The 23,624-nt window shown below is 42.7% G+C and overlaps 1 protein-coding gene and 1 long non-coding RNA gene across 5 annotated transcripts; both read left to right on the top strand.

Annotated features, from left to right (window-relative positions):
* Positions 1-1,165: 1,165 nt before the first annotated feature.
* On the top strand, positions 1,166-21,306 carry LOC141281303 (uncharacterized). 4 transcript variants are annotated; one of them, XR_012335521.1, is made up of 6 exons: positions 1,166-1,445; positions 1,540-1,597; positions 3,335-3,423; positions 3,786-3,905; positions 4,877-5,033; positions 19,956-21,306. It is a non-coding gene; the product is annotated as an uncharacterized lncRNA (long non-coding RNA). The 4 variants fall into 4 exon arrangements; XR_012335519.1 differs by having other exon boundaries at positions 1,166-1,470; XR_012335518.1 differs by having other exon boundaries at positions 1,166-1,597.
* A 649-nt stretch (positions 21,307-21,955) lies between these two features.
* LOC135787047 (dual specificity protein phosphatase 13A) lies at positions 21,956-23,131 on the top strand. The gene is made up of 3 exons (XM_065296753.1): positions 21,956-22,168; positions 22,251-22,468; positions 22,672-23,131. Exons 1-3 carry the CDS (start codon positions 22,032-22,034, stop codon positions 22,875-22,877), a joined length of 561 nt encoding a protein of 186 aa, XP_065152825.1. The 5' UTR covers positions 21,956-22,031; the 3' UTR covers positions 22,878-23,131.
* Positions 23,132-23,624: the final 493 nt, after the last annotated feature.

Here is a 23,624-nt window from a genome sequence, read left to right as displayed (position 1 = left end):
GACAGAATTTTGAGAATAACACAAATTCAATTTCACAAAGTCTGTTGCTTCAGTGTTTTTAGATCTTTTAGTCAGATGTTACTTACTATACTATATTGAAGTGTAATTACAAGCATAAGTGTTAAAGGCTTTTATTGAGAAATTGATAATTACATTAAGTTTATGGAAGGAGTCGATATTTGCAGTGTTGACCCTTCTTTATCAAGACTTCTGCATTTCGCCCTGGCATGCTGTCAATCAACTTTATAATCAGTGCTTGAATTTGTGGGGTTTTGTTTGCCCACTTGTCTCTTAAGGATTGATACATTTTCAGTGGGATTATGGTCTGGAGAGTTTTCTGAGCATTTCGATGTTTTGCTCCTCAAGCCACTTGTTCGTCACCAAACTGTTCTTGGATGTTAGGGAAAAGTTGGTACTTTGGTACCATTCTTTATTCATGGCTGTGTTCTTATAGGCAAAATTGTGAGTAAACCCACTCCCTTGGCTGAGAAGCAACCCCATAGAGAAATGGTTTCAGGATGCTTTACTGTTGGCATGACACAGGGCTAATGGTTGTGCTCACATTTCCTTCTCCAGACAAGCTTTTTCCCAGATACCCCAAACAATCGGAAAGAGGATTCATCAGAGAAAAGGCCTTTACCCCATTCCCAAGCAGTCCAGTCCTTGTATCTTTTACAGAATATCAGCTTGTCCCTGATGTTTTTCCTGGAGAGAAGTGGCTTCTTTGCTACCCTTATTGACACTGGGCCATCCTCCAAAAGTCTTCACCCCACTGTGCGTGCAGATGCTCTCACACCTGCCATTCCTGAGCAAGCTATGCACTGGTGGTGCTCCGACTTGATCAAATGATCTTAGTGCTTTTGACTTCGTGTTCATCATATTTTAAGGCCCCCACTCAGATTTTCTACTCAATAAAATTGTCTACAACTTGGCATAAGATGTATATGTGTTAACATATGTGTTATAATAATAACCAAGACTGAAAAATGTTTTAGTTTATTTAAATGCTTATTTCTCTTATTTTAAATATTTTAGGTCATTGTGGGGCCCTCTTTGAAGTTTGATGAGGCCCCCTAGTAGGTACTGGTTCCCTGGTTCAGAAAGACTGCTGAGGGTGCACTGGGGTGCGTTTCCCAAAACTAACAGGTTAGCAACTATGTGTGACGGGCCGTAAAAACCCGCTAGTAGGGGATATTGCAACTTTACCCTAGAAGACTTTAAGGAAGAAAGGATCTTAGTCCCCCACCTCAAGTACTTTGAATCTCACTGTATTTATATTTATATATATATACTTTATATCTTACTCTATTGTATAGTGTTATACTACAGGCACAGGAAGTGTGGGCTTCAGGTAGGTGTATAGACACGGCGACTAATCTGAAGTGTAGATATGTGATATAAGGTGACTGTACCAAATCACTTCCCCACCCCCAATACCTAATAGAGTAAGTGAGATGCCCCTACTCCAAGGTAAGTTCAAAACAATAACAATTTATATTTTTCTGACCGTTAACCAATTTATTTCTCTTTTCTTTCTAGGAAAATTTGATCGTCTTCCACATTGGCAGAAGGAAACCAGCAGAAGGTAAATTGACAGGTAAGTATTAAAAATGATTAATCAAATAAAAGAATATTAGTTTAAAGAGACAAACACTTGTTATTTTACCTTTAACCTGTGGTGCACCACAAAATGTTCATAAGACTCAGACCCTGTTTGTGACACCTTTAACATTGAAATCACTAAAGAATTTCCCTTACAGGCTTAGTATTAGTATATTCTAGACCTATGATCTAAATGCAAGAATTCAATAAAATGCTAATCAATATTTAAAATCACTAAGTTACTCTTCCAATCGAAATGAAATAATAAAAAAAAACCTCAAAACACTTCAAATTCAATTTACATTTAGGTAAACATTCAATAAGGAAACAATTTATACAATGGATGCTACTAAATTCAAATAATTATCATGTAGCAGTTTAAATGATTATAAATTGACCTTTACAGTCTCGAAGTCACAAATACCCAGTCCAACTCACAATCATGCACTATCAGCACCTGTGAGTGTGTGTATAAGAAAGGTGTACCAGTCCGCAGTGAAGGCAACTGGTGAATGAAAACTTCCGTTGAGATGAGACGACTTGTAGCAATGAGACGACTTGTAGCAATGAGACGACTTGTAGCAATGAGACGACTTGTAGCAATGAGACGACTTGTAGCAATGAGAAGACTTGTAGCAATGAGACAACTGGTAGCAATGAGACGACTTGTAGCAATGAGAAAACTTGTAGCAATGAGACAACTTGTAGCAATGAGATGGTATTTGGCAATAAGATGAGTTAGCAGGGAGATGTCACCTTTGCAAAAATTTGTGTGTACACACTGACGATGTCAGTTGGTAACCGTTAATAACGGTTAATCTCAATCTTAATATTACAGTCACATATAATGCAGCAAAACTAAAAAAAACTTAAATCCAATAAAGTATCAGAAAATAGCAGTGTTCTGAAATGACTCACGACTTCAGCAACTCTTTTATGCTCAAAAGTCAGTCTCTAACACCGTATGAATCTGATACAAATCCTCCGTAACTAGGGCACTTTTTGGATTAAGTCACCACAGCTGCATTAAATCGTGCAGGCACGCTATTCGTAGAAAAAAAACTCAAAAATAACCGCACACTGCTGCTCTTATAGCTTGAAGCTCCAAAAAGAGTAAAATCACTACTTTTGTAGCACACGAAAACTGTAACTGTTACACTGAAAACCCCGCGTCACTCTCCTGCCAGTTTACTTTTTTCGCTCCCCGTCTCCATGGACACTCACAACAAAACCACGGCATCAAAATAAAAGTCCCTTAGGAAAAAATGCACCCAAAAGTCACTCTGGTTACATTCCCCCCTGCTAAACCCTGCCACAAGTTGACATCTCCAACCAACCCACATCTGGAATACAAACTAATTTCAGGGCAACACATTACATCAGATGAATATTTTCAACCTACAATCATACATTTAAACCTTTAAGGTTTGTACATATTAAACACTTTTCAATACAGTCTTTTCTCTTTCTGCTTATGACCTTTTTACGACATAATCATCTCTGAATCTCACAGGTAATTTACCCTTGTTTTGTCTTAAAGAGCGCCTAAGCTCTGGTAAAGTTTCACTTTCAACCTCTGAGACGTCAGCATCATCTGAAATTTCTTGTAACCCCAACTCTACTTCTGGGACTACATCTTGTGCCACATGTTCATGTTCTTGCACTAAATTCCCTCCCTGATCTATCTCGTTTGTTTCCCTCAGTACCAACCCTTCATCTCTGTTTTGTCTAGGTGCAGTGGCTGGGACACAAATAAGATCTGGGAATTCTGTTTCAGAATCTGACATATTTGCGGATTGATGACTTCTTGCACGCGGTGAGGTAAGTGACAATAAAGGGAATGTGCAGTGTCGAATCTGATCCCTATGTACTACCCTAAGTGAACCCCCTTGTTCGGGTCTGATAGTAAATACAGGTATGTCTGGGTGATTCTGCTTCACTACAATGTAAGGTGTATGTTCCCACTTATCTTGGATCTTGTTTCTGCCTCTGTGTCTGTGATTGCGTAACAACACACGGTCACCAGGCCTTACAAGCGCTCCGGAAGACTTGCGATCATACAGCCTTTTACGCCTCTTTGCTGCCTCTTGGTTAGCTTGATTTGCCACTTCCACTGCAGTCTTTAGTCTGTTGTGATGACTCTTCACCCATTCATCCAGGTCCTCTGCATCACTTTCTTCTAGGTCCTTCCCACCTAGGACATCCAGCGGAAGGCGTGCATCTCTCCCAAACATCAAATAAAACGGAGAATAGCCTGTAGAGGAGTGGACATGACTGTTATACGCCATCACTAATTCAGGCAGGTGAGTCTTCCAGTCTTTTTTCTTTTCAGGTGTCAATGTTCTCAGCATGTCATGCATGGTACGGTTGAATCTCTCACACTGAGAGTTTCCTTGGGGGTGGTATGGGCTTGTACGACTTTTTCCGATGTTATACACTTTACAGAGTTCCTTGATCACCTGAGCCTCAAAACATCGCCCCTGGTCTGAATGTAGACGGGCAGGGCACCCGTAGTAGACAAACCAATGTTTGATGAGAGCCTTTGCAGTAGTGCTGGCTGTTTGGTTCTTTGTGGGGACAGCAACAGTGAATCTTGTAAACATGTCAGTCAAAACTAGCACATTTTCGTATCCACCTGAAGACATTTCCAACTGAGTGTAGTCCATTGCCAGTACCTCTAAAGGAGCAGTGATGTTGCTACATGTCATTGGGGCTCTGTTTCTTGGAAAGACATCTTTTGCAAGTGTACATCGTTTACATTGTTCTATCCACTCTTGGACATCTTTAGTCATGTTAGGCCAGTAGTAACTCCGTCTCATTAACGTCAGAGTGCTCCTCTCACCAAAATGACCTCCATGTTCATGTTGACTGTCGAAAACTGTCCGTTGTAAAGGGCCAGGGACAACAAGCTGACTAATTTTCTCTCCATCCCTTGGGTCAAAGATACATCTGAACATTACTCCACGATTCATCTGAAGACGTTCAAAGTCTCTGGAAAGCTTCTTTAACTGTGTTGGCATACTTTGTTGTTCCGATCGGCTTGGTCTTTTGTTTTTAAACACTGCATTGTATATAGGACTTGTCACTGGATCAGTTTTCTGCAGTTTCATAATTTCATCCCAGCTGTAACCATTTACCACTTTCTTGATGGAGGCTTGTACTGCTAGTTGGGCACCAACTCTTTCCTGCTTTAACACGTTAGTCGGCCATAGGCATGCTTGCACATCCTCCGAACTGATTCGGATGAAATCCTTTTCTGTGTCATCTTTTTCAGGTTCCTCCCTAGAGGGTATCCTTGACAGGGCATCAGCATTTGTATTCAGTCGTCCAGGCTTATAGAGGACTTCAAAACTAAACTCTGCTAACTGCGCAACCCAACGCTGCTCAACCGCACCGAGATTGGCTGTTCCCAAGTAACGCAGAGGATTATGGTCAGTGATTACAGTGAACTTTGAAAACATCAGGTATTCCTTGAATTTTTCTGTTATGGCCCTGTAGCAAATGGCTCGGAGTCAGATTGGGGCCATTTGGCATCTGGATTTCAACAGCCCTAAAATTGTGATAATTAGATAACCCTGTCTCCTCTATCACCTATCAAGGCTGTAAAGTGGGCGACAATTAAAACAAATGCCGTCTTCAAAGGAAGTTCAAAGGAATCCACAGTCGCCAGAGACACAGCAGGGGGGGCACGGACTATATGTCTCTGATGAAACCACATTTAAAGATCACAATGAGCTGTTTAAATGTGTATATATTTTATATCCCTTTACTGCATGATCGTGTATGTGTGATGTAACTGTGTGTTAACACTCTAGTTAGATTTTGTTCACTGTAGCATGGTTCATATCTTAGGTATGAAATTATTATTCAACGTGATCTTAAACCCATGTCTTGTCTAGTATCAAATTAATCCACTCTTTATTTCCTAATCATTTCTATGTATCATATTACCATAAGCCGCATCAATGTCATTTAATATCGATTTGAAGAGTTATGGAAACAAACTTTTATCATTTGGCATTTACGCAAATGTGATGTCTGAAAGAACAAAGGCTTGTTTCCCGCGCGATCGAACACTTCGCACATTGGTCATTTCACCTAAAATGGGCTGGGTGCGTGAAAGGTCAAAATGGCCTATCGTCCAAGCCATCATTGCTCAGTTGCTCAGCGCTCAGCGCTCAATCGCTCAATTCGTCAGCGCAGTTTGGAAACTCGCTGAGACTCACCCAGAGTCCCTCGGATTCATCATCTTTTCTCTGAGCCCTGTCCTACTCTTCGGGACAGTAATTTCCTGGCTTGCACTTTGCACTTCGAGTTCGGACAATTTACGCGGAACACTCCGCCATACGGAACAACCAAACGGACTTACGAGCACACCTGGATTATCTCTCTCTCTCTCTCTCTGCTCGCACCCGCGCGCACCAGACACGTCGTACTACATCATAAAGAGCCAAATGCAAGTATTAACCTTGTTCTACTCGCTGATGTTTAAGCTTTACCCCTTATGAAAATTAAGGCGATCCTTAGAGATTTTCCGATGGTTTGTGCAGATGTTAAGCAATAGTGTTTTTGCCAATCTTTTACTCTCTCTCTAGCTTTTCAGTCTTTTCTTTCTCATCTATGTTTTATGTTATTGTATATGTGTATGTTTAGTTAGTCGTTGTGTGTACTTCGTTTTGTAGTTAATAAACCGGTTTTGCATTTTCACAATTGAATTGTTTCTGTGTTCAATGCTCACGAAATTAAAGTCACTATTTCTGCCTTTTGATCCAGCTACACGCTGCGAGTAGCACTGTATATCAGTAAGAAGGTTAATTTTAAAGGCCATGAAATTAACATTTCTTAGACGTTAATATACGATTATGGATATATGTCTTCGGTGGACGAACATATTAATTAATTGTTATTATTAATTCTGCTACGCCAGGTAAAACCTGATAAACTTGTATAATTAATTACAGTTAGTTATACATAATATTCCCTTTTGAGCTAAAATCTAAGATTCCCTTGGGAATCCCCGTAGTATTACAGTCGGAGGTTTATATTGTTTCAAATAACTTTATTCCCCTCCTCCCGCTGAATCGCTACATATTAATGGTGGAGAACGCGCGGGCAGATTTAAACATTATTTTCTGAGCAAACCAGTTACAAATCAGATGTGTTTTTGCATTGTGTGAATGAAAAAGAACTATCAGCTATAACTGATTTCGTTCTTTATTTGTATGAATGAAAATGTATTTTCCTGTATCATTTTCAGGACGTAACAGACTCGCGCCCCTGTTATGTATAGCTAACTGCAGTCTTTAAGGTAACCGTATTAAAAACACTTTGATACGCTGCATTACTGTCTGATTCCGCCTAATAAAGAGTAGAATTCCTTTATGTAGAGCGAAGCGGTGGTCGAGTGAGTACTCCCATCTGATAAGGCCTTTTTGTTTAATCTCCAGGAAATGATTTACAATTAGAGAAGCTGTCTATTGTATTTTTCCATTTTATTCACGTACGTGGATTTTTTTAAATTGAAAGCACCGAGGGTAAGACTTCAATTTTTTTTAAGGAGATGAAAACTTGATCAAGTATTTATAGTCACAACGTACGATAAAGCACGTTGGACTCTTTGTTTATTGCGTGTCCCGGTAACTAAGCCAAAATTAAAATAGGCAGCGCAAACATGAGCAAATTACATCCGTCGTCTTAGCAACGGAGCGGCCGCCGATGTAATTGTTGAATAGAAGCGAATCTTTGTCAGTTTAAAGCGTACTACCTAGTTCTAACACTAGATGTCAGTCTTGAGTGTCTAACACTTCTCCTTCTTCTCTACTTTACGCCTGACTTCCGCTTTCTTTGTTTGTTGGGCGAAATATCGCCATCTGGTGGGGAAAGTTCGTTTGGCCCTCTCATAAACTCTTTTGGGAAGTGTATGACAGGAGTCAAACTTAGAATTTTGGCCTTACTTCAATAACTGGGTTATTCTACTACTTTGTAGTTTATTTCCTACGTATTGAATGTTATGGTCTTAAATTTATAAATAATAATTAATATTGCTGTGGCTTTATTAATTTATTGTTTCTTTATTTAATTTTTATTTTTTTTTATTTATTTTATTTTATTTCATTTTTGCTGTTCTCTCTCGCTCCTTACTTTCCTGTTCTCTTTTCTATTGTAGAGATTGTATTTTAATTAAGTTTAAATTTAAATTTAATGCAGTTTGATTTATTTTAAATTTTAATTGAATCAATTCTTTACTGTGAATAGAATTCAGCCCCATAAGTCCCATTCTCAGTGAATTCATTTATGTTTTAACTGGTGCAATAGGATAAGCCCCTGTGCATCTCTTTAAAGCTAACACTTGATAGATGAATCAGGACTTCGCCAGCGGTGAGTTCTACAAGAGACCGGTCCCGTTGAACTGACTCGAGTGTGTACAGTCGGGGTGCTGCGGTAGCTCCCTCCTTTAGCACCTTAGGCAGCAAGACACAGTGCGACCTCTGCCACCGGGCACTCCAATCGCTAACCGTGCCAGCTGACACACAAAGCCCTAGCGGCAGTGCCAGTTGGTGGGTGACACCTTTGAGTGCGGCCTGGCGGTGTGAAGGGCGTGACTGTTGAGCGGTCGAGGTGGGGAGGGCAGAAGGCCCGGCACTCTTGGCTGCGTGCTCAGGGAAGCGCCTTGTCTCTGTGTTCCACCCTGGGTTGTCTTAAATAGTCAACAGGTGTTAGTGTAAAAGAGATGCATTTTTCTCCCCTCTGTAGCCACTAGAGGCACCAGATCCCTCTCACGTTGGGTCTAGCCCAGCCACTCTAGCTAAGCCACTCCCCTAGCTCGCATGACTCCATAGTGCCCTCTCCCTGTAAGGCCCTGTCATCAAATCTAGGGTAGAGAACCTGCTAAGCTGAAACAGGAAACCCCTTTTCCACCTCCTATCCTCATCATTTCCCAGCCTTAGGACTTCGTCTGTTGGCTGTCTCAATTCCCATTTTCATTTTATTTTATTAGTATTATTTTCATTTTATTTGTTTTTTTTATTTATTTGTTTATTTTTCCTCTCTTTTCCGTTCCTATTTCATTTCCAGCAACCTATCCTCCTCATTCTTTATTTTATTTTGTTTTATTTTATTTTAATCATTATAATTAATTAATTTTAATTATTTTGATTCACTTTATTTTGGGCTGAAAGAGCAAAACTGCACAAACCATTAGGAGAATTCATTAGTAATATGCTCGATTAACCAAATGTCCAAGGCGACCTATAGGTTTTAACAAAGCGATAGATTACTAGAATTTTTCCCTTATTTCCCCACACTGATTATCTGTGCCGCTGGAGAAAGGCCCTGATAATAAGCTCATAGCCCATATATATATATATATATATATATATATATATATATATATATATATATTTTATTGCCGTAGCTCGTTGAACTGTGCGGACTCGCATTGGCTCTTTGTGTTTTCTCTTCTATCAGTGTGTCAACATGTCCAGATCACCAAGCCCTGTCAACCACTGGGACCAGCTAGAGGCCTGGCTCAGCGCTGTGACATCTGAACTCCTGCCCAACCTCGCCAATGAACTGCAACACTTGGAAAGAGAGCAACTCGACGGCACCCTGAACAAGTTCATAGCCCTCGACCCAACGAGGAGCTACAGTCACAAGGATATAGCCAAGATCACAGGTGCCATCGCTCACAACCTCATCATCCAGCGTAAACTGGGCGAAAGGAACATCGCCCAACTGGAACAGGATGCAGCAGCTCTACAGCTCCAAGCGGCAGAGGCACGGAGGAATCAGGAGGACGCGCAGAATCGTCTAGATCAGCTGACACAGGGATTAGAGGATCAACACCCATCGACGGAGGAGGAACACTGGAGGCTAAAGGACGAGATTGGACAACTCCAAGAGGCCTTGTCAAAACTCCGCACAGACACAGAGCACAAGGAGCAACAGGAAAAGACAGCCAGAGAAGAGCTGTCTGGAAAGCTTCAGCAGGCTGAACATCTTCTGGTGAGAGCAAAGGCAGAACTGAAGGAACGTGATGCCAAGCTGAAGGCCTGTGAGAATCACCTGCGAGCGGCTCGAGATGAAGGTCGAGCTCTGGCTCAGCAACGAGACCAGGCTAGGGACGACCTTGACTCCGCCCAAAGAGAACTCATTTATGCATATAAACTGCAAGCTGAACAAGTAAGGGAAAAAGCAACCTTTCCCTTTCATTCAACCAGTGAGCCTGCACCCCCCCACCAAAGCTTTTCTGTTGAAAAGGGGGGCGGGAGCCCACTGTTAAATACATCAGCCAGCATCCCCGAACCTCTCACTACCACAGAGGGGTGGGAACAAACAAATTTCCCGAGGTCACCTGCAGACATGCCCGGCGTGGCACCCAAAGACCTCGACAAGCTGGCTAGAAATATCCCAACATTTACCCCAGAGCCTGCAGGTGGCCATGATATCCACTCTTACCTGCAGGACATTGACTTTTATTTGCAAACACTGCCAAATGTAACCACAAGAGACAAACTGTATCTGCTACGGGTTACTTCCAGTCGTGAGGTGAGGAGTTTCCTTGACCGGCAGCCAGAAAACGTCAAGATGGATTACAAGCAGCTGCAAAAGGCTTTAATAGAAGAGTTTTCGGATCCAGAGTCAGAACATGGACTAGTTACAGCAATGGACCTCAAACAGAGCAGAAACGAAACTCCACAGGCCTACTACAACAGACTCAGGCGAGCTTACTTTGGCTCACGGAATGAGCCAGGAATGGAGGAGGACTTTAACTTCAGGACCCTCTTCCTGCGAAATCTTCATTTCACAGTAAGCCAACACTTAGGAGTTATGGCCTGCCCTCGCACGATGACAACCAGGCAGCTGCGGGACTTGGCCCATAAAGCTTATGGTAAACAAAGAGCGGCCTCTGAAAAGACTGTTAAAAACCCTGTCATTCTCCCTGTCTCTGAACTGTACCCTGAACTACCACTGGAGGGCGCACGACCGCGCCACAGTGAAAGACCTTTCAACAGAGGGTCAAGAGACTTTACAGCCAGCCAGGAATGGTACGGCCATGAAGGGGCTCGTCCCAAGCACCAAATGGGACGCGCCGAGAGGTCATGGAGCCGGCCAAACTCATCAGACAACCAGAAGGGTGGCGGCTCGTGGGAACCTGGCCGACGACCTAGAGGTAACCGTCCTGCACCTGGCAGATCAAAAACGGGTAACAGTCCAAACAGTCAACAGAGAGATCAGTCTCGATACACACAGAGCAAGGCTAAGTCTGAACTACCCCAGAAACAGAGTGACACAGACACGTCTGAATCAGCAGAGATTCTGAGAATATTGAAGGAGTTAATCCAAAAGAGGCCCCACAAGCAGGACCACGAAGACAAACCCGACTCCTTATTCATTTCACAAACCAAAGACTTTGGCGTACAAACAATATCTCAGACACCAACCAACCAAAGCCTGCAAGTACCAGAGAGTGCTGTGTTAACTGTCTCCTTCCCTACAGAGTCACAGGAAACCAGTTTTAACTGCCTTCCCGTTAATACAACAGCCCCAGTACCAAGCCTCCTGGGAAACCTGATCGAAAGAGGAGAAGCCAAAAAGCTATATCTATCCATCACCTTGGAAAATGAGGTCGAACTAGAAGCCCTCGTCGACACCGGAGCTGACCTAACGCTGATGTCATCCCAGCTTTTCACCAGACTCCAGAACAGAGCTAAGGCCCAAAATTTGACCCTTAAACCCCAAAGGTGTATGCTGAATGTGCAGTCTTACAGCCAGACTGAAGTTCAACTGCAACAGGTGATTCCCATCCACCTGACAATCGGTCCTATGAGCATCATACACCCTGTGTACATCTCACCAATGGACTCATATCCTCTCCTCATTGGCAAAGACCTGCTAGACCGCTTTGAACCCTTAATGGACTTTAAACAGTTAAAAATTTGGGCTCAAGTGCGAGAACCTTTACCCTTTCAATCAGCCAGATCATCTGAGGTAAACTGCCAGGTCACACAGGTCATGGACGACCCCCCAGCCAGCCGCGGGAACTTCGTCTCAGACCTAAACTCCAAAAGTTCACCGCTCTGCACTCTGCACCCAGCCAAAGACTCAGAGCCATACCCAGGACTTGACGCACAAATTCAACAAAATGTAAAAGATGCAGATGCCATGCAGGATGATGCAGATCATCAGAAACTACAAGCCTTTAACATCGCTACCCAAGCTATGTTAAACCACCTCTCAGACCCCTCCACCTACCCTATCACAAACTCTGACATGTCTGCTGCTCCAACCCCCAAACGTCTCAACGATGTCAGGCACCTGCTGTGCATACAACACAACATCCTCTGGTATGTCCCTGATGACCGCACTACACCTGCGCTTGTGGTTCCTCAGGCCCATAGGGGGGTCCTACTGATGCATGCGCATGACACAGCATGTGCTGGACACCATCGCACAAAAGCCACGTATGAAACACTGAAACAGGTGGCATATTGGCCTGAAATGCAGCAGGATGTAGCACAATACATCAAGGGATGTCTGGTTTGCTGCCAGTTCCAACCGGCTAACCCAAACCATGGAGCACCACTGCAAAAAAGAGGTGTCAACTTCCCATTGTTAGACCTCCAGATAGATTGGGTTGGACCATTACCCAGGTCAACGAGGGGCAACAAACACTTTCTCACGGTCATCTGCCAATTCACAAAGTTGGTAGAATGCTTTCCAGCACCCAATGACACCACTCACCAGTATCTGGATGAACTTCATCTGGGAACGACCTTCGCTTTTCAAACGACCAAGATCTGGTACTGCAGTTTCGCCCCGCCAATTCAGACAGCTCACCAGCAGCTGTCAAAGAAATTTCTGCCACACTGGGCAGGACCTCATGAGATTGTGGACAAACTCTCTCCCGTCGCATACCGGATCAAGATGGGCAGGAGTCAGAAGGAACCAATTTTCAGAGGGGTCCACCGGAACCAAGTCAAGAGACACTCAACATTGTGGCATGACAGTAAAGGGGGGACTAGCACTAACCAGGCCAAACTCCCTCCACACTGCCTCATCACTAAAACTCTGCCACCTAGGGAACAGCCGCTAATGAAAAGAAAGAGAGCTGTCCTGACCAAACAAGGACCTGTAGCGCTCACCTATTGTTCTTTCTCTCTCTCTCTCTCTCTCACCAGGATGCTGCTGTGGATCACTGTCCTGTACATCAGCCTACAAGGGGGGTGGTCGCAACCTGATATCGTGTCGCCGGGTCCAGCCTCAGGCATCGTCCTAAACGAGCAACCTGGACTCCTGATCACGAACTGCAGAACACATAGCCAAAAAGTCTATGTCCGACTCAACCCCAGTGATGTCTACAGAGCACACTACACAGCATCAGCACCAGAAACCAGTTGGGCAGGAGAACGATGGGCGCAGAACGCTATGTTTCACGCAGAGGCCGACATCAAACACATGCTGTACCAGCTTCAGAAGATGACTGTCACACAAGCAGATCTCAGCGGACAAACTAAGCGCCCCAAGCGGTTCCTGGGGGCCCTACTCGGAGCCGCCGCAGCAGTCGGAACTTTGTTCAACATTGGAGTCACCAGTGTCAATGCAGTCAGCATAGCCACGGTGAGACGACATGTGAATGAGATCCAGGAGGAAATACCTCAACTGAGAGAACAACTGACAGCTCAGAGCAAATCACTGCAAACCATGGGAAAATCCTTAAAAGATACTGTCGTAATTCTCAACACACACAGTGTCGCACTGAAACAAACAGTGAACTCTTTGAAACAGATTTTCTCAGTACTGCAGGTGGATCATGCCTATTCTCAACTGGTCACAGCTCTGATGTCAGACATGCTGCGCGAGGTGAGCTCCTCTGTGGACAGTCTAGCCATGGGTAGAATTCCACCCTACCTGGTACCCCTAAGCCTGGTACAGACCATTTTATCCTCTGCCACTGCAGGGCCAACAAACACTCTGCAGGCGCATCTGGCCTACTCCCTAGGCAGCGCAATTCCCTTAAGCATAGCCCCTGAACAAGGCGAACTTGCTTTTCTGATAAACCTGCCAATCATTGAGTCACACAACATCTACAGACTCAAAGACATTGTCAATGTTGGCTTCTGGCAGGGAAACACCCACATCAGAATACGCACCCCCGACGTTGTGGCTTACCATGACAGCAATGAACAGCTGTACCTTGCACCAAACCTGCGCATGTGCAGCCTCACTAAAGACATTCATTATCTCTGCCCCAGCAAACCTTTCCTTCGGGACAACACTGACGGCATCTGTGGGCTGCGGCCCATGAAGATTGACTCTCGTTGTCCTGCCTCAGCTAAACCACGAGCCGAGGTCACTAACACCCAAGCAGAAATCGTAGGTGACCGATGGCTGGTCAACACCCCAGCCAGCACAGCCATTTTGACCTACGACCAACACGACACAGCCACCCGCATCAGTCTACCAAACCAGACGATGTGGATTCAAGTTCCAAAGGATGCGATTCTTCACATCGATGAACTCGCACTCTATCACCTTCCCAGTGAGGAGTACCACACCGAACTGGAAATTTCAACTTTCTTCAGGGACCACAACTTCACTTTAGACCCTGAACTGGAGATGAGGATTGCAGAAGGGGGGACCCAACTAATTGATGTCACGCCCATTGACACTGCCCTCCAGGCACTTGCTCGGATGCCAGCTATGCACAGCCTCCCTGTTGTCCGAGCCTGGACCGCCGCTGACACGGTACTGTGCCTCTCCACAGGAGTAGGATATGCCCTTACTCTTGGCCTCGCTTTCATCCTGTACCGAAGAGTCAGTGGGATGCAGGAAACAGTGAACAAGTGCACAGCTGCCCTCCCTCGAGCCTTCAAGCGGAACCGTGGGAAGCAAGACACAGAAGCCGAGCAAGAGCCCAACCTCATCGAAATCACCCCTCTGCAGGCATGCAGAAGCGCTGCAGAAAATTAAGATACACCTGCCATCCAGACCAAATGACCTGTCCAACCATCGCCTATTGAACCATCGCCCACCAAAGTCTCTCAAGACCCTGGTGGCCATGAAGGGGGGATATGTAGCAAATGGCTCGGAGTCAGATTGGGGCCATTTGGCATCTGGATTTCAACAGCCCTAAAATTGTGATAATTAGATAACCCTGTCTCCTCTATCACCTATCAAGGCTGTAAAGTGGGCGACAATTAAAACAAATGCCGTCTTCAAAGGAAGTTCAAAGGAATCCACAGTCGCCAGAGACACAGCAGGGGGGGCACGGACTATATGTCTCTGATGAAACCACATTTAAAGATCACAATGAGCTGTTTAAATGTGTATATATTTTATATCCCTTTACTGCATGATCGTGTATGTGTGATGTAACTGTGTGTTAACACTCTAGTTAGATTTTGTTCACTGTAGCATGGTTCATATCTTAGGTATGAAATTATTATTCAACGTGATCTTAAACCCATGTCTTGTCTAGTATCAAATTAATCCACTCTTTATTTCCTAATCATTTCTATGTATCATATTACCATAAGCCGCATCAATGTCATTTAATATCGATTTGAAGAGTTATGGAAACAAACTTTTATCATTTGGCATTTACGCAAATGTGATGTCTGAAAGAACAAAGGCTTGTTTCCCGCGCGATCGAACACTTCGCACATTGGTCATTTCACCTAAAATGGGCTGGGTGCGTGAAAGGTCAAAATGGCCTATCGTCCAAGCCATCATTGCTCAGTTGCTCAGCGCTCAGCGCTCAATCGCTCAATTCGTCAGCGCAGTTTGGAAACTCGCTGAGACTCACCCAGAGTCCCTCGGATTCATCATCTTTTCTCTGAGCCCTGTCCTACTCTTCGGGACAGTAATTTCCTGGCTTGCACTTTGCACTTCGAGTTCGGACAATTTACGCGGAACACTCCGCCATACGGAACAACCAAACGGACTTACGAGCACACCTGGATTATCTCTCTCTCTCTCTCTCTGCTCGCACCCGCGCGCACCAGACACGTCGTACTACATCATAAAGAGCCAAATGCAAGTATTAACCTTGTTCTACTCGCTGATGTTTAAGCTTTACCCCTTATGAAAATTAAGGCGATCCTTAGAGATTTTCCGATGGTTTGTGCAGATGTTAAGCAATAGTGTTTTTGCCAATCTTTTACTCTCTCTCTAGCTTTTCAGTCTTTTCTTTCTCATCTATGTTTTATGTTATTGTATATGTGTATGTTTAGTTAGTCGTTGTGTGTACTTCGTTTTGTAGTTAATAAACCGGTTTTGCATTTTCACAATTGAATTGTTTCTGTGTTCAATGCTCACGAAATTAAAGTCACTATTTCTGCCTTTTGATCCAGCTACACGCTGCGAGTAGCACTGTATATCAGTAAGAAGGTTAATTTTAAAGGCCATGAAATTAACATTTCTTAGACGTTAATATACGATTATGGATATATGTCTTCGGTGGACGAACATATTAATTAATTGTTATTATTAATTCTGCTACGCCAGGTAAAACCTGATAAACTTGTATAATTAATTACAGTTAGTTATACATAATATTCCCTTTTGAGCTAAAATCTAAGATTCCCTTGGGAATCCCCGTAGTATTACAGTCGGAGGTTTATATTGTTTCAAATAACTTTATTCCCCTCCTCCCGCTGAATCGCTACAGCCCATTTAAGTGCCAACAGCTCCAGTTTGAAAGCACTGTAATTTTTATCATTTCTCTCTGACCCTCTAAGACCCCTACTAGCAAAGGCGATTACTCGCTCGACTCCCCCCTGCTTTTGGCTTAGTACAGCTCCAAGGCCCTGACCACTCCCATCAGTAGTAAGAATGAATGGAAGACTAAAATCGGGGTAAGCAAGGACAGGTGGTGACATCAAGCATTGTTTCAATTTTTCAAACGCAGCCTGGCATTCATTGCTCCAAATGAAGGGTTCAGAGAGCTTTCTTTTGTTTTTGCTGCCCATTAACGCATGTAATGGTTTTGCTGTTTGAGCGAACTTTGGCACGAATCGCCTGTAATAGCTTGTAAATCCAATTAACTGTCTCACCTCCTTTACGCTCTTAGGGATGGGCCATGTTTCTAAAGCGCTCACTTTTTCAACATCAACTTTGATCCCTTCCGAGGAGATTATGTGACCAAGAAACTTTACCTCTGATTTTAAGAGGAAGCATTTGCTCGGTTTCAACTTCAAGCCATGCTGACGCAGTCGACTGAAGACAAGCTCTAATCTTTCACAGTGACTCTTGAAGTCCGTGGAAAATACAATTATATCATCAAGATATATCAAAAGAACATCAAATGTCAAGTCTCCAAGCACTACCCCCATGAGGCGCTGGAAGGTGGCTGGCCCATTGCACAGCCCGAACGGCATCCTTGACCATTCAAATAGTCCAAATGGGGTAGTGACAGCTGTCTTCTCACGATCGCATGCACTGACTGCCACCTGGAAATAACCTGCTGTCAGATCCAAAGTAGAGAACAACTGAGCATTTCCCAACGCGTCCAGAGATTCCTCCACTCTTGGAAGTGGGTATGCATCTTTGCATGTGACTTGATTTAATCTTCTGTAATCACAGCAGAAGCGTACACTGCCATCTTTCTTCTTGACTACCACTGCTGGGGAAGCCCATGGGCTCACACTTTCCTTAAGGATGCCTTGGCACACAAGATCCTGCACATGTTTTTTGAATTCCTGGAAAACTTGTGGTGGTACTCTTCTGTGTCTCTGTTTGATGGGCGGAGCATCACCAGTGGGAATGTCATGCGTCACTGCTTGCGTGTATCCATAATCACTGTCACTTTTTGAAAATACATCTCTGTACTTCGCCAATAATTGCTTTATTTCTTCACATTGTGTAGGTGAGAGTCCTTCGTAGTTTAGCTGGACTGGTACTGGAAGTTCATCAGAGGTCTTATCAGCTTGGATGTGTGTCACTTGTTTAACATGCAGCATCCCATCCTCTTCTTTAAACTCCAACATCTCCTTAGTGAACACCTCACAAGGTTTAGACAACACTGCCACCCTGCATCTTGGAGTAAGTCTGATAGCTTTCTCACTTGAATTCATTACCCGAACTGGAACTTTACCACTCACTGTTTTCGTTAGGACATTGGCCACCAGGAGTCCTTTGGGTAGACTTGCTTCAGCTGTAGGCTCGATCAATACTTGGCTCTTCATTTTGGGTGGCATCCGGCAACGGCCTTCAAATATCTTTTCACTCAGCGGAGGGATGGTTATAGACTGTTTCCCACCAACTTTGACAAATCCAATCTTGCCATCAGGACTCAGAGGTTCAGCCCTTTCAACACTGGCTAGCATTCTTCTTATCTTGGCCTCTGTCTGTTGTCCATATTTGTTGACTTTCTTTACACCGTCTCCTGTTACCAACAATGACTTCATCTCGCTGATAATATTCATCCCAACAATCCCAGAAAGGCCTCCTATCTCTTTTGCTTCTGGGCTGGTGTCTGTCAGCACGAAGATACACTTCCCAGGGAGAACTTTTCCCATACACTCAACATCAGCCTGCAAACATCCCAGGACAGGAATGTCTAGCCCATTTGCTGCAGTCAGTTTGACCCAGTTAGCAGTTGACAATTTAAGTTCTTCCTCTCCGAAGTGCTTCCTAAAGTGTGACTCCGTAATGGTTGACACTTCTGAGCCTGTATCCAGTAAACAATCTGTTCTTACACCAGCTATTTTAACTTCAATCGTTAGGCAGTCCCCAAAGGCTCCTTCTTTCAAGGTTTCCGTCACTTCATCAGTCCATTCAGCAGCATGACTTCTGATCATTGATGGCCCGGAGGTAGCTTGTGTTGTACTGGTTGACACACTTCCTGTATTACCGTCGGCTGTCCCTGTTGTGTATCGATACCGCTCAGGTACGTTGATTACTTCAGCTCCCTGCGTGCAGCGTTTGCTAGTGTGCCCAGGCTCACCACATGAATAACAGATGTATCGGCCATCACCATCTCTCAGCGGTTGTCTTTTTGGTCGGCTCGGCTGAGGTCGGGCTCTGTTGTTACCATGCACTGCCTGATAAAGCTCTTCCTGACGAGCGGAAATCTTTTGAATGGCCTCATGTAACTTTTCTAGAGTTAGTGTAGATGACGTTTGCTCTGCATCTGCATTAACTACTCTGACACGAGTGCTGGGTTTTGGATGATTTGGTGTCTGTGTCTCCTCCTCTTCAGACCAGGTGATTGCATCTTGCATTACTTGAACAAAGGTCAGACTTGTGTCCTCTTTTATTCGCCTTTTCATCTCACGCCTCAGAAAATCATCTCGAAGACCCAGGACAAGTTGTTCCTTTAACACACTTTCAGCATCTGAAACTCTGTTTGGCTCTCTGCGCTGAACTTTGCTGAGTCGCTCTTGTAGATCATAGGCGTACGAGCGTATTGTCTCTCCCTGCATTTGCTTCCTTTCATAAAAGTCTTTAAGTCTTGTCCCCACTGGCACTTTGTCTCCGTATGTTTCTAAAAGAATTTTAAAGATGTCCTCAGCTGAACCTTCTCTGCCACACAGCATGAATCTTACTGTTGCTTTAGCTTCGTCTTTGAGATGCTGTTTTACCAACTCCACACGGTCCTCGGCTGGTACTCTCATTATCTGAAAGGCAGATTTCATTGATGTAACCCATTCTTCAATGCTTATTTCACCTGGTTTCATTGAGCAGCCGCTGAATTCTGGAAGTTTTCGGTCTCGTGGAATATAAAGGGCAGCTGGAACTTGTGAGGTGGATTGGCGCTCAATGACAGCTTTTGCTAGTGACAGGGCTTCCCTTTGCTCAGATCTCGCTTGCTCGAGTGCTCCTGCCTGCTCTTCAAACCTCTTCTGCATCTCTGCCATTTCTTTTCTCAACTCTTCAAGCTCTGCCATTCTTCAGCTTGTAGGCCTGGGACTTGTGAGACAAAAAAAAAATTATGCACTTCCTAACTCTATCCTGTTCGTGACGCCAAAATGTGACGGGCCGTAAAAACCCGCTAGTAGGGGATATTGCAACTTTACCCTAGAAGACTTTAAGGAAGAAAGGATCTTAGTCCCCCACCTCAAGTACTTTGAATCTCACTGTATTTATATTTATATATATATACTTTATATCTTACTCTATTGTATAGTGTTATACTACAGGCACAGGAAGTGTGGGCTTCAGGTAGGTGTATAGACACGGCGACTAATCTGAAGTGTAGATATGTGATATAAGGTGACTGTACCAAATCACTTCCCCACCCCCAATACCTAATAGAGTAAGTGAGATGCCCCTACTCCAAGGTAAGTTCAAAACAATAACAATTTATATTTTTCTGACCGTTAACCAATTTATTTCTCTTTTCTTTCTAGGAAAATTTGATCGTCTTCCACATTGGCAGAAGGAAACCAGCAGAAGGTAAATTGACAGGTAAGTATTAAAAATGATTAATCAAATAAAAGAATATTAGTTTAAAGAGACAAACACTTGTTATTTTACCTTTAACCTGTGGTGCACCACAAAATGTTCATAAGACTCAGACCCTGTTTGTGACACCTTTAACATTGAAATCACTAAAGAATTTCCCTTACAGGCTTAGTATTAGTATATTCTAGACCTATGATCTAAATGCAAGAATTCAATAAAATGCTAATCAATATTTAAAATCACTAAGTTACTCTTCCAATCGAAATGAAATAATAAAAAAAAACCTCAAAACACTTCAAATTCAATTTACATTTAGGTAAACATTCAATAAGGAAACAATTTATACAATGGATGCTACTAAATTCAAATAATTATCATGTAGCAGTTTAAATGATTATAAATTGACCTTTACAGTCTCGAAGTCACAAATACCCAGTCCAACTCACAATCATGCACTATCAGCACCTGTGAGTGTGTGTATAAGAAAGGTGTACCAGTCCGCAGTGAAGGCAACTGGTGAATGAAAACTTCCGTTGAGATGAGACGACTTGTAGCAATGAGACGACTTGTAGCAATGAGACGACTTGTAGCAATGAGACGACTTGTAGCAATGAGACGACTTGTAGCAATGAGAAGACTTGTAGCAATGAGACAACTGGTAGCAATGAGACGACTTGTAGCAATGAGAAAACTTGTAGCAATGAGACAACTTGTAGCAATGAGATGGTATTTGGCAATAAGATGAGTTAGCAGGGAGATGTCACCTTTGCAAAAATTTGTGTGTACACACTGACGATGTCAGTTGGTAACCGTTAATAACGGTTAATCTCAATCTTAATATTACAGTCACATATAATGCAGCAAAACTAAAAAAAACTTAAATCCAATAAAGTATCAGAAAATAGCAGTGTTCTGAAATGACTCACGACTTCAGCAACTCTTTTATGCTCAAAAGTCAGTCTCTAACACCGTATGAATCTGATACAAATCCTCCGTAACTAGGGCACTTTTTGGATTAAGTCACCACAGCTGCATTAAATCGTGCAGGCACGCTATTCGTAGAAAAAAAACTCAAAAATAACCGCACACTGCTGCTCTTATAGCTTGAAGCTCCAAAAAGAGTAAAATCACTACTTTTGTAGCACACGAAAACTGTAACTGTTACACTGAAAACCCCGCGTCACTCTCCTGCCAGTTTACTTTTTTCGCTCCCCGTCTCCATGGACACTCACAACAAAACCACGGCATCAAAATAAAAGTCCCTTAGGAAAAAATGCACCCAAAAGTCACTCTGGTTACATATGGTTTTGGGAAAGTGCAGGACAGAATGATTGACAGCATTATGCAATTAGCCAGAATGTTAAATGCATTGTCACTTTGCATAAAAGGGTCTGCTGAATAAATATATGTAAATGTAATGTAATTTAATGTAAATGTGATATTGTTCTATCTCCTCCCACATATAACTTTACCTTCCAACAATAATTTTAATAATTTTTAATAAATCATAACAATTTAGTGGTTTGGGCAAAAACTGGGCAGCCTTTGAAATCATGTTTTCTGAGTTATTTATTTTCTTTGAATTGTGAAGACAGTCATTTCAAAGGCATTTATCCCATACAATTAAAGTCAGTGCATTGTTTCATTAATTAAAAAAATGATATAGTTGACAAGAAAATGTCACCCAGCAATTTCACCATAAAAGCATATAAGTAATATCTACTGTGTTTCACTTCACTGTAGGATTTTCAGAACGTGAAAAGAAAATAAATACCGGAATCCAAAACACTGACCAGGAGGTTTTGTTCCCAAAACCACAAAGTCATATTAAAAAATATTTTATCTGAAAGAAAGACCACCAAATTTCTGTCACGCATACCCCCCTAAAACCGTGATGGCGCCGGAGTGTGACATCTACTGGAGCAAGAGCGTTAATGCAGACGTTTGACACCTGGCCGTGTCACTCATATACTGGTGCAGTTTTTCATGTTAAGGCCATATCTGCCCACAGCTTGTGTTAGATGGAGAGTGTAGATTCTGGTAAAGTAAACATAAATGAAACTCTTTCTGTCGAAAAACTGGAGGATATATTACATGGGGGTCAGTTATCCTGTAACCACGTTGATGAAGTATGGCCTAATTTGTTTCTTGGGGACATGTAAGTACATTTCTGTGTGACTTTTGTTGTGCATCAATACAATTAAAATGTGACCCTTTACTATGCGTCATTTTCTAAACAGGTACATGTCTCATGACAGGTATGGCCTATGGAGATTGGGTATCACCCATGTTTTAAATGCTGCCCATGGTAAAATGTGTTGCAAAGGAACTGATGATTTTTATGGGACTACAGTGAAGTACTATGGTGTGCCAGCAAATGACCTGCCAACATTTGATATATCACCATTTTTATACCCTTCAGCGCACTACATTCATGAAGCTCTCAGCACAACTGGAAGTATGTAAAACATGACTACTACTTATCATAAATCACCTTGATTTAGGAAAATAAACATGATAATTATTGAATACATCTATACTAACAGTTACATTGGTAATTTATCTATACACTAAACATTTAATTAGCTTTGATGTTGGATATTGTTATTATTTGTTACAGTTGACAGTTCACTGTGTTTATCAAAGTATCTTTCCCACCAGCTAAAGTGTTTGTTCATTGTGCAATGGGAGTGAGCCGTTCAGCAGCTCTGGTCTTAGCTTACTTAATGATACATTGCAATCACTGTCTAGTGGATGCAATCCTGAAAGTGAAAGAAAGAAGATGGATTTTCCCAAACAGAGGATTTCTGAAGCAGTTGATAAAACTCAACGATAAATTATACAAGTCAGCAAAAATCGATAACTAAAACAGTTTCTGTCATGTCAAAATAAATATAAATGATCTAACAGCTTTTAATTATATAAACGTACTCTCTAAAAATCAATAAAATTTTCCATAAAAATAATAAATAATTACTCTTTACATTATTGGCCATCTATCTTCTATGAATCTAGCCTATTTAAGTAAAACAACAATCCATTACACTGACTGTATTACATAAAACGTCTTGAACCTAACGTGTTAAAGTATGCAAATGTCATTAAAGCTGATGAATGGCAATCATTGTTTCCTTTCTCCTCAGTGCACACAATGCCCCAAAGAGGCATGATCACCCAAACACAATTCTCATTTATTGTTCCGGTCCTTTCGTCATCGGATGAATCATTTTCAAGCGTCAGCAGACCACTATGTTCTACAACTGAAAATAAGCGGCTAGATTAACACGTAACATGAAACAATGATCTAAAAATAGGCGGGTGTTAGCGGCCTAGGATTTCACAAACTGTGGGTGTAAACAACAATTACTTAAGAACAATTTCACTTCTTCACCATTTACTTTCAATGCAGTGGTAAATACAACTTTCCAGTGTCATTATGCGTGTTTGACTTCATTTGGCGGTGCGCAGACATATCAGTGTATGACATCATGTACCGCGAGAGCACAGCTTTCGAATACCTCTTCGCGGTACTTCGATGTCATGAGCCGATCGGTCTGTGCAGCGCCACATTAAGTCGAACACGCCCACTGTTTAGACCGCTGCTGTAGAGGTCC

The sequence above is a fragment of the Paramisgurnus dabryanus genome, chromosome 20 (genome assembly GCF_030506205.2).
Source record: "Paramisgurnus dabryanus chromosome 20, PD_genome_1.1, whole genome shotgun sequence".
NCBI lineage: Eukaryota > Metazoa > Chordata > Actinopteri > Cypriniformes > Cobitidae > Paramisgurnus > Paramisgurnus dabryanus.
The sequence above is the reverse complement of the archived record's forward strand: the minus strand, read 5'-3'. Positions and strand labels throughout refer to the sequence as shown.

Bases quoted from the DNA above. Each gene is read 5' to 3' on its own strand.
- LOC135787047 (XM_065296753.1), top strand. From the start codon at position 22,032: ATGGAGAGTGTAGATTCTGGTAAAGTAAACATAAATGAAACTCTTTCT. The intron at 22,169-22,250 runs GTAAGTACATTT...TTTTCTAAACAG, and splicing joins AATTTGTTTCTTGGGGACAT to GTACATGTCTCATGACAGGT. The intron at 22,469-22,671 runs GTATGTAAAACA...CTTTCCCACCAG, and splicing joins AGCTCTCAGCACAACTGGAA to CTAAAGTGTTTGTTCATTGT.